Below are 12,176 nucleotides of genomic sequence, written 5' to 3' on the forward strand. Positions count from 1 at the left end.
GAACGCAGTTCCAGTATAAGATTCAGGGCCAGAACTTAGTTCTGGTATAAGATTCAGGGCTGGAATGCTGTTCTGGTATAAGATTCAGGCTAGAATGCTGTTCCGGTGCACGGTGCTTTGATTCCGAAAATATGATGGCAACTGTCAAAACGCTATGTAAAAAAAGAAAAAAATGCTAAGCTGCCACACTTGCATTTCATCTCCAAAAATAAAGCAATCTACCAACATCTGATTTACATACACAAGTGATTACAACAAGCATAATAAAGTGCTAGGGTAGCGTATTCCGTTTCCAATAATATTTATTATTTATTTTATCCCACGGTGGGCATGGAGGTTTCCCCAGCTGCTGCAGTTATTTGAGTCTGACGATGATAAGTCACATCAATGTGCGAATGCACACAGCAAAGCAAAACGCCTGGACTCATTTATCCATTCAACTGGCTGACATACTGACATGTGATCAGCAGAGATAGTTAGCTCTGATTGGTTCAAATGTGCATGTTTTCTGGAACAGCAAAAAAAAAAACAAAAAAAAAAGTTGAATTGATGCGAAAAAAAGGGTAATGCAACATAAAAATTGATCAAATCTTTAAGAGCTACGAAAGAGTTGAGGCTTATTTATCATATTTTGTTTTATTTGCTCTGATGGGGAGGTTCAGAACATCTTAGCTGTCAATGTGCACTTTGGACTTATATTTGTTCATTTATGTTAGGCTACTTATTAATTTCCTTATGATTTAGTCAATTTTTGCGCGATCTTCAAAAATATATTCCATTTCACTCTGCATAATATAAGTAAAAAAAGAATTTACATTAACTTCAATTTTTATATACATCCTATATTAAAATTGGGATTTGGCATTTAGTATGTGAGGAAATGAGGGAAAATAAAAATTAGGAGATGGAGGTTGGCTTTTATTTTGCAAATCATTGAAAAAATACGATTTTGAATGAAAATCAGTTCTTGTATGTGTTATAGAAATAACTGTGCTAAAACCGTTTTCTTTGCATTTCAGTAGTTTACGAGGTTTACCCCCCCCCCCAAAACCCAAACAAACAAACAAAAAATAATAAAATAAACTAAAATAAAAAATCCGTGCCGACCTTCACGTCGGGGAGTTCCGGTGCTCCGTCTAGCCAATTTCACCCTTGGTTATTCCTTAGGTTTGTCTGTTATGTTTAAATTTATGTTTAAAAAATACTTCATTTACTTGCCACATCCAAAATGGCGGCGGAGTGGACGTAACGCAACACCGGAACAAAAGCAAACTCCTTACGAGGCGTCTATGACTCTGGACTGTTTACATAGTCACAAGGGGTGTTTCGATTTGTCGGGCTCCATCGTGGAAGGAGTGATTGATTCTTCATCAAGGCACAATGGTTTATCTGTTTGTTTCGATGAATTAGTCTCATGTAGCCACACAAGTAACTTCATTAGTGGGCGATTAGGCAGCGAGCTTTTCTCTGACACACGATGGATTTTTTGCTTCAAGTGAAAATAGGTGCTCTCGTCGGCTTGTTGCTACTAACCCTTTTTTTTGGATTCATCCCCGCCAGAGTCAAATGGTTCAGAGACACAAACGGGACAGGTAAGTGGATTTATCGAGCTCAACAAAACGGAGCCTGAATTGCGATGACCAATTTGTATGAAATTGAACGCTTACATTAGTTATAAAATGTTTGAAAAGCGGAAAAGAAACCCGGTGTGAACGTTCGAATGAAGTTTTCTGAGTGAAAGTCACGTGTTTGCATTGGAGTAAAAGTCAGTGATTTTATCAATTGTGAAAATGAGCGTGAATTGGCATTTCGATTAGATTACTTAGATTTAGGAAGATCAGTTGTAGCAAATGACCCACTTAATAGAGAAAAGGGATGGTGTCATTGTACATTATTGACATTTATTTTATTATATTTATTTACTAATTTTAATTATCGTCCCTTAGTCTCCCTGAGTAAATGCATTCATCAAATCAATGAATGGATGTGCCAGAATTTTCTCCAAAAGTGATCATTTTTGGGCCAAAAAAGGAAAGGTAAAAGATAAGCAGGCTCCTTAGCACAATGTCACTTACAGCTACAAATCAAGTCAGAAACCTTGGCGTAATTATTGACTCAGACCTAAAATTTGATAGCCATCTAAAGTTTGTCACTAAATCTGCTTATTACCACCTAAAAATATAGCCAGAATTAAGGGGCTTTTGACTCAACAAGACATGGAAAAACTTGTGCATGCATTCTTTTTCAGCAGATTGGACTATTGCAACGGTATATTTACAGGTCTTGGTAAAAAAAAAAAAAAATCAGTCAGGAAGCTGCAGGTAGTACAGAATGCTGCAGCCAGAGTCCTCACAAATACAAGGAAACTGGACAACATTACACCGGTTTTGAGATCGTTACACTGGCTTCCAGTGAGTCAAAAGATAGACTATAAAATACTACTGCTCGTCTACAAAACACTTAATTGCCTTTGATCAAAATACATGCTTGATTTGTTAGATTCCTATGAAACATCTAGACCGCTAAGGTCACCTGGAACCGGTTCCTGTATGTTCCAAGAAGAAGAACCAAGCAGGGTGAGGCAGCATTTAGTTATTATGCTCCTCACCTCTGGAAAACGTTACCTGAAGGTCTGAAGTATGCTCAAACTGTTAGCTCCTTTAAATCAGGGCTAAAAACGCTTTTGTTTCACACGGCATATCCATAACTGTCTATATATTTCAATTTATTTGCTTTCTATCCTCTTGTACTTATCTCCACTGCTGATTTCAATTAGTAGTAGTAGTATTTTTATTATTATTATTATTTATTATTATTCTATTTGTAATTATATAATTATATTGATTTTAATGTGATTTTTATGATCTTCATGTGATGTAAAACACTTTGAATTGCCTTGTGTTGAATTGTGCTATATAAATAAATTTGCCTTGCCTTAAAGACAACACGTTCACACATGATTTAATCACAGTAAAACCCGGAGGTGTGTATCGTGAACATGTCCGAAAAGTGGATCTAGTCTATTGTGGTTGTGGAAGTGAAATTGTTACTTCTCCTGAACTTTTTGTCAAGTCAATGAGAATCAGGGCCCCAGACCTTTAATTATACGGATAAAGCACACATTTACTAGTTTTGCAAGGATACAAATACTAGTACCGATACGCCATGAGTATTAGGGGTGTGACAATATCTCGATATGGTGATTTATCTTTACACTTTGTATCCCAATAAGTTCTCGCTATGCTCCCGCCAATGATCGATGTTGTTTTAAAAAGGTGTCGCTATTAATCAAAAAGAAACCAAGAAGTGCTAATAAAATTTTATTTTTTAACTCATTCGTTCAGTCGCTGCCAACCCTCCAACTTAAAATGGATTGGACGTCTCGCATAGTCAATGGCAGCCCATGAAGTCTATGGGCAGCCAGTGAGTTAAGCAGTGTCTGACCAAGCCATGATAGAATTACTTTACATTCAAGGGAGTATGCAGAAATTTAGTATTAAAAGAATATACAGTATGGCGGAAAACTCTCAGGTGACTTGAAGTTCCGCTCTGAGACCCCCAATTTGGCCAAATTTCAAAATTTTCCTATATGCATGTGTGGTACATCATTGGAAAGCTTAAAATCTCAATTTTCTGGGGGAAGAAACATTTTGAACAGGAGGGCATTTAAAAAAAAAATTAAACAGTGAAACCCTACCTGTATGTGCATAATTCAAGAAGCAAGAGATATTAACGAGATATTATCGCATTCTAACTTGTTTTGATCCAAAAACTATGCAGCATGTATCACTGACTGTCAAGACAAGGCTGTGAATGGCCCCAGCCGGATTTTGGGGGGATTTTATGGGTGAAACATGGTAATATAACAAGGGTCGCAATGCAGAAATCGCAGACATCAAGGAATGGTTGAGATTTTCTTTTTCATCTATTCACCCTTTTAAACTTTTTTTTCCCCATTTTTTCTCTGGATCGGTTATTTATCATCTAAAATATCAGGGGAAATGCGACAGTAACAAAAAAAAAATTTTAAAAAATTAAGCGATAGTTATGTGGTAGATATCCGTTACTTATTTCCAGACACTATTTTTTTCATTGTGACGTAATTTGTTTAAAAGTTTAAAATATGCGAGTGAATATATTTTTAATGCCTCTTTTTTTTAAACTAAATATTAGACATCAATGATTGTAAGCTAATAGTGACAGACATTTCGAATCCTAAATATAATTACTTAGCTTCTTTTTATGGTTGGTTGAAACAAAAGCGGTTGCGCTGTGTCTGTAAACTGGGGTCTTCAGGGTAAAACGAACAAATTAAAAATAGTTCGGGGGCTTAATGCACCATGAAACTGCTATGGCAGCATATAGACATATTGTTCTATCAAACACAGCAGTTCTTTTGGCTTAAAATACAGCAGTTTATTTTAAAGAGGGGTGCAAGAGCAGAAACTGCTTTTTCAGCCTTGTCTGTGTTTTCTGCCATATATTTTTGGGTTTTCTGCCATATATTTTTGGGTTTGATCATTATATTGGCATCGAATTACACAAAAAAGTAACTTGGGTGATAAATTTGCATGTGTTCTTATTTGATTTTAGAGATAACGTTTTTGCCTTGCATTTTCAGAGACTCATCGCACAGTTTTGAGTCTGATAAGCTGCTTCGCTGGTGGAGTTTTTCTGGCAGCATGTTTGCTCGATATCATTCCGGATTATCTGGCAGACATCAACGCTGTGCTGGACTCCAACATGATAGAGGTAAACTTCCACTCTCCTACCTTGCGCTCCCAAGCAGTAGCATTACGATTATTTAAAAACAAAAATGTTTCATGAGGACTAGTTGTATAGGCAATAGCTGCAATAATAATAAAAAGTAATAGCAACAATTGTGCTTTAACAAAATATGCCACTGACTAATCTTATTGTTTGTGTCATATAGATAGACTTCCCCCTTCCTGAGTTCATCATGGCTGCAGGTTTCTTCACAGTCCTGATATTGGAAAGGATCGTCTTGAACTGTCGGGAGACTAGGGGGACTCTGGACGAGCAGCAACCCCTTGTACAGGAAAACAGAAATGGCCACAACCACGTCCACGGTGCTACCAGGAGTACAGATCTGGAGAGCAGCGGCCACCACGTCCACGTTGACTTTGAGGCTCACTCACCTTTTCGCTCGTTCATGCTCTTTCTCTCGTTGTCGCTGCACTCAATTTTTGAGGGGCTCGCTATTGGGCTACAGAACACTGACTCAAAGGTAAGAAAAGGGAATTTTTCCGATAGTATATCAGCTGGATGTTACTGATCGCTGGGGGCTGTCAAAATGTATCTATTAATCAAAAAATAATTGATCATAAAATCAGAAACCATTTTGATAATTGTTTTTTTTTTTTTGAGAAATTTTATCATTTACAATTGTGCAAATTCTATTAAGTCAGCTTCTCAATAGTAAATAAATCAGATTGATTATTGTTAGAATTAAAGTAATGTAAGATTGGTGGCTAAAAATGATACTGCGACTTGGCTCAAAATATTGAAGAGGACAACCTTTGGGCTGCCAGATAAGCACTTCGCAATGGCGAATCAAGATGCATTTTATTGTTGCATTTTGAGCAGAAAAGACAAAGTCTAACAAACTTCACACTAATGCAGCAATGATCACATGAACATACAGCATGTGAAAAATTAAATGAGTATATACGACGGTCCTCAAACGTAAGGGATTTAAATTGCACCGGGTTAAGTTAGTGCACAAATAAATAATCATTTTTAGCAATGTAGAAAGATAAGTGCTCGTGCTCCGAGCTCCAGGTTTGTTTCCATTGCCATGACTGCAGTGGGGGAGAGGTACTTTCGAAACTAGAGCTGCAGTTATTGATTATTTAAGTGATTAATCTATCAATTAGATAGTTTGGATGATCAAGTAATCAGATTAGGAACATTCAATGCATTGCATAATTTTAGGAGATCCAAAAGGCTTTCTAAGATTGCACTTTCAAAAGAGAATTCAATGTGAACACAAAATTAAATTCCCCAGTGATTTTTTCAAACTTTTCAGAATTGCAAAATAAATTAAAATACCTGAGCTCAGCCTCAAACAATATGAAAACAAAAAATGCGGACGGAAGAAGTACAAAAAAAGAACAATTGGCTAACTTGCATAGCAACAGTCCACTTGCTTAATTGCTATCAAATGACAATGTTCTTCTAAACTAAGTTACGAATACATAAACATATTTGCTCAAATAACAACTTTAAACCTTATGTTCGTCTTGACAAGGAACAGCAAGCTCCAGCCATGTTAGATCAGTTATTCCATATTCACAGTTGCCACAAGAGGGTATTGTATCCACCCAAATGTATAAAACTAAATGCAAACACTTTCAAAACAAACCATTAAAACACCACTCTAATTAATCGAATCATCAAAGCAGCAAAATTTGATTCGAAGCTTTTTTCTAATTGAATTATTTAAGTTAATCAATTAATCGTTGCAGCGCTATTTAGAACTATTTTTCCCCAACATATAAGCACACTGGCAAATACAAATTTGTTAATGCATTGGATTTGGCAGCATCTCCAAGGATTTTAGTCCTCTATCCATTTTAATTTCAATTACTGACCAACATACGTACATCTGTAAAGATGCCATATTTGCCCAAGTCATATGACCCCCTTGCTACACAACGCTTGCCAACTTTGTTCAGTTTCCAAATGTCAATTTACCACACATGAAAGTAGAGTTGTCAGATAATGACTTTTTAACAAATATACCAATGCAGTCCAACTCTAAAAATCCGATACGATATCAAACTGATACTGATATGTTGATATTATCTGATATAATTTAAAAATGCTTTTATCGGCCGATAAGTAGTCGCAAAACTCAAAACTATAGTACATCATCTGTCGAGGAACAATCGTGCCACTTTGGCATCTGTCGTTAATTTTTTCACCTTTTTTTTTTTGTCTTCCCATCAAAGGCATCTCCAATCATAGACTTCAGTACTAGGTTATGAAGTCTATGCTCCAATGCATTACAATCTAATGACAATCTCCTTGTCTTTTTTCTGATTTTTTTATGACTCATTTGGGATTCTTAGCTAGTTTTTTTCCCCCTTTTATTCCCTCTAGTGGTAGACGACATCGATAATTCAGACTTTTTGTGGTATCTTAGAGATTACTAGAGAGTCCTGGCAACATGGACACAGACGCAGAACTGTATTTGGCTAATTGGTGGAGGGCTTTGTAAACACAGAAGTTGACAGAATGAATTACAACTTTTACGGGCTGACAATCGACTTTTAAAATGAGAAACTCTAGGCTTTACTATTGACAACCGTATTAGAAGTATTACCAAAAAACATGTTTCTTTAATGTCTATTGAAATATTAAAGCCATTTAATGAACACTCAAAGTGCAATTCTTACAAATGGTTCCTTCAATCAAAATATGACCTTTGCAAACATCTGCTTTTGCTTTGGAAAACAATCCTTTTCCCTATTTTCAGACATGCACTGCAAATAACAGTCAATTTAATCTATTGCAAAAAGCAATCATTTACAGCTGCACTATGAATAACCTGCAATTAACATTAGAGGTGTGCGAAATTTCCGATTCTTAGATTATTCGCGTTTCGGCCGTGGAAGATTCGAGAATGATTCACAAACATCCAAATTCCGATTATTGAAATATGTCAAGTAAAGCAGAAGTAAAACACACTCACCGCGCCGCGCGGTCTTCGGGACTGAATGGGGTACGGAGCGAGAGTAGCTAAACATCATGCTTGTCATTACCCGGCCCCTCGGGTAATGCCAATGCTCAACTCACGGCTCTAGCTCAACTCATGCCGCGAGATAAAAAAAGCAACAACATACCTGACTGCTGCCGAAAGCTGCTACAAAGTACGTCCACAATACATAATGTTAAGGTAGATATCATATTTATATAGGACTAGATGTAGTATAGACTCGGTGGCGATACCAGTACATGTACAGAAAGCTAGATGCGGGCGTAGTAAACGGCCGCCATCTTAAAGCAGTAGACTTCCCTGCAAGGCTGTTGTAGCGAACCTTCCAAGCGAACCTAATTAACTTTTTATCTAAAATACTCCTAAATCGGTAAAATAATGACTTGACTCTATCTTTAAAATAGTTTTAAAACTTTCACATGTCGAAAGTAGACAAAAGGGAAATTATGGAATAACAGGAGCAATTTTAACAACTTTAACGGTTGATTGACAACATTAAATTAATTGAATGGAGTATAAAGCTGCTGATACAGAATGGGGATTTGAGTATGTTATGTATTGTTTTTAACTGTTAACTTGATACTGAAATAGTTGTTTATTTAAGCCTGCGAGGCTTTTTTTTTTTTTTTTTTTAAACAGTTTTTGTAACTAATGTACAAAACATTAGCAGCTAATAGCAGGGGGGTGGAGGGTCATCAATAATCGATTTATAATCGAATCGTTAGGTGCCCAAAGATTCCCACCTCTAATTAACCTGTACTGCAATTGAACCTGAAGCAGCCTCAGAAGAGTTTATCAAATTTTTAGATAGCCCTTCAAATGAATATCAGAATTAAAAAAGTAGCTCTTTGTTTCAATGCAAGACCATCAAACTCAACTTTTAATGGCTCTGACAGAAAACAATTAGAATAATTTTGAAAAATGTTGTTAATTCTTCTTGCGTCCAACTGCGTTGTGTTATACTGAAAGGTTCGGTTATAATATTGTATATTCCTACATAAAAGTGTGCTACAGTTTTGTAACTTGCCACTGGATATACATTGAAAAAGGACTTTCCAATTTCTGCTCAGATGCTTTGACAAGAAAGGAATCTTGTAGTCATAAGACTTAGGTCTTCCAATCACAGGACCCTCAAAACCTCTTAGCTATATGCGTTATTGTCAGCAGAACAGGCTCATAGGCATGTGAAAAGGAGGCATCTCACGATGTTATAGTAACTGTAGTAAAGTTGTAAGTAGTGTAGCAACGGTGATCACTGTTTGTCCTCAGTTTTGAGAAATGGCATGGTCTCACTGGACTGTCATTTGTCTGCTTTTTAGTCACTGTTATTGCATCCATCCAATCATTATAGTACAGTATAGTATAGTGTTTATACTTATGCTGCCTTCATTTGGTGTTGTAATTATGGTTATAAAAAACACGGTTGAAAAACACTGGTCCAGAGCAACAGTAATTGAACTTTGAGAGAAAATTTGAATGAGAAATGAGTTTTTGAGCATTAAAAAGAGGCTTCATTTTAGACCGTGATGACATAAGTAGGCATGTGCCGGTATGAGATTCTGATGGCATGATACCTTAAGCAAAAATATCTAGGTTTTCACAGTATTGTAATTATAGCTAAAAAGTGTGTTACTTATCTGGGTTTGAAAAAAAAAAAACTTTTTTCCATTGAACTGGAATTTTATTTATCAAAATATATTAGCAAATTGGAACATAAGTATAATGTTAAGTTAAAATAAATATAAATGAAATAAAATATTATAAATAAAATTAAAATAAATGCAGTCCTTTTGGTGAGCCTAAATCCACAGCCACAGATCAACATTGATACAATCAGAATAAAAACAACTGAATTATTTTCCTTAAAAAGCACCTTTGTATGAGTCGTATCATGTTTACATTATACACACACTCTCTGAACACAGACAGTTGTCAGAGAGAGAAAAAAATCACGTTTTACCACCGCTAGACACACTAAACAAGCTGGAGTTAACTCGTAGCTGGTGGGAAACATTCATGACAGTGTTGACTAAGATTTAATTTTGTATAAATGTGAAATCATATTGGAGGTATTGCCTCCTCGGCAGCCACCCTTCGCAAATATGTTTTAGATGTCAGTTGGCCCTCCTCCTCCTCTGAGCCGCGGTCGTCTATAACTTTTCTGTAGCTGATGTATTCCTATACCAGTGATTTCGTTTCCTTTGATGTGGGAGGGTTGAGCCTTGCAGCTGCAAGCGAGGGATTTCTCCATGCGTTTTTGAGACATAAAAAATAGCTAATAACTTAGAGACAGTATGACGGAATTTTTTTGCGGTTTTAAAACCTGACTTTTTCATACCACGTTATACCTTCAAACCGGTAATCGGCACATGTCTAGACATAAGTATTAATTGCTGGGTGTCGTTTCATTATGTTAAAAAAGGAAGTGAGTGACAATAGAGGAATTCGCATCCGTTTGTCCTCGGTTGAAAAAAACATCCATTTAAATGAATAATTGTTTGGCCCCACAGGTGTTGGAGATCTGCATCGCCATTTTAGTACATAAGAGCATCATCGTGTTCAGTCTATCAATCAAGCTGATCCAGAGTGCAATTCGTCCCATGTGGGTGGCCGCTTACATTGGAGTGTTTGCCGCCATGTCCCCAATAGGCATCGCCATCGGCATCAGCGTGATTGAGGCTCAGCCACCTGCCGGCACACTCATCCAGTCCGTCCTGGAGGGCCTGGCCGCGGGGACCTTTATCTACATCACCTTCCTGGAGATCCTCCCACATGAGCTCAACTCCCCCGGGAAGCAGATGCTCAAGGTGCTCTTCATCCTGCTGGGCTTCAGTGTCATGGCCTCACTCACGTTTTTGGGCTGAGAGCACGAGATGGTGACCATTGTGTTTGGTGATGTGACGTTTTTCTCCATGCCAAGAGAGCGTTTTGGCCGCAGGTCCTGGGTTTTCACATCATTTCATTATTGGAACATTTTTTTAAAGAACACTGTAATGCTTGATTATTTTAGACACTTCAGTATACATTTTTAAAGATGTTTGGGAATGATTTGTAAACATGACCTATTTTACTTTAGTTTCATGGCCTGTTTAATGATTAAGTAAGGCAAGGGTAAAACGGGGTGTATCCGAATTTTCATATGACTGGCATTCATTTTGAACCCGCCTGAAGAAACCAATAGACTTGTTAAAGGCCTTACCATGTGTAATAACATAATTTCATTCCGTTATGTGACATTATCAACTATTTCAATCTGTACGTGTGGTTTTTGGAATCAAATGAGAAGTTTTTGCCCTAAAGGTGCCTTCTCTTTTGCTTAAAAGAATGTCCTTTTTTGTCATTGCTGCTACTAGTCTATCACTGACCTCATGACATTTGTGCTGACGTTTTTTTTTTCTTTAGAATGCATTTTTAGCTGACTGATTATATTTTGTTGTGCATATTATTTGTAAAAGAAAACTTAAGTTTGATTCATTATCTGAACTTTGTAGACGATCCTTCCTAATACCTGATGCATTTTGATCCCCCCCAAAAATAGAGTGCAATCAAGAGAAAACATGATCGTTGTTATTTGTACTTTTTTTTTTTTTTCATCATCAGTGAGGAAGACTAATACAATGTACCAAACATTTCAATTCACTTCATTTGTTTTAGTCTCAATAAATAGAAGTGTCATACCAGCACATTTTCTAATTGTGTTCAACATACAGTATTACAAGTTTTAAGGACATATTCACTCCTTTTAATGACAGATAAACCTGTTTTTACATCTTGGTAAAATAAATGTTTTAAAAAGTATTACACTTCATTGTATGGCTTTGTTTTGTGATAGAAATAGTAGTGCTTAACTGTATTAGTACTTAACCTGAGACCTTGCATTGTGTCTTTCGGTCAACTCATTGTGTTGTTAAGGAACTTGAATTAGCCATCAACAGGCTCTGTTCCCTAACTGTGGAGTCATATGACCCAGAACTGTGTGCTTGTATAAGGTTGTGAAATACTGTCCAACAAATGTATGATACTGCAGTAAGTTTTTCATACAGCTATATATAGTAGTCCTAATATTGAATGTGCGACATGCACTGTATATTTAAAATTAGTTCAATGTTACTGTATTTAGTTTTAACTTTAGAAATTGTGACTGAGTAACCCCTTCACGACACCCTCAACTTTGACCCACTTATATATATCAGGACATTACATTCACAGGGGAAAAAAACTTGGCTGTAACAGTATGACTGTCTTCACTGACATCATTTAGCATCTGATCCACAGCATATGTTTGATCCGTAACTTATTAATAAACAAGTTCAAACTTAACTACATTGTACTTTACTTACAATTATGATACAGTGTTGTTTTAGTAGCAACCATTCTGAAATCCAGGGTTTAGGTCAGTCATTAAAAAGCATTCAACTTAAAAGTAATTGAATTG

General features: G+C 36.5%; 1 protein-coding gene across 1 annotated transcript; it reads left to right on the top strand.

Moving 5' to 3' along the window:
* Positions 1-1,308: 1,308 nt before the first annotated feature.
* slc39a1 (solute carrier family 39 member 1) lies at positions 1,309-11,539 on the top strand. The gene is made up of 4 exons (XM_057837372.1): positions 1,309-1,592; positions 4,622-4,752; positions 4,934-5,248; positions 10,252-11,539. Exons 1-4 carry the CDS (start codon positions 1,478-1,480, stop codon positions 10,603-10,605), a joined length of 915 nt encoding a protein of 304 aa, XP_057693355.1. The 5' UTR covers positions 1,309-1,477; the 3' UTR covers positions 10,606-11,539.
* Positions 11,540-12,176: the final 637 nt, after the last annotated feature.

Source organism: Corythoichthys intestinalis, chromosome 1 (genome assembly GCF_030265065.1).
Source record: "Corythoichthys intestinalis isolate RoL2023-P3 chromosome 1, ASM3026506v1, whole genome shotgun sequence".
NCBI classification, from domain to species: Eukaryota; Metazoa; Chordata; class Actinopteri; order Syngnathiformes; family Syngnathidae; genus Corythoichthys; species Corythoichthys intestinalis.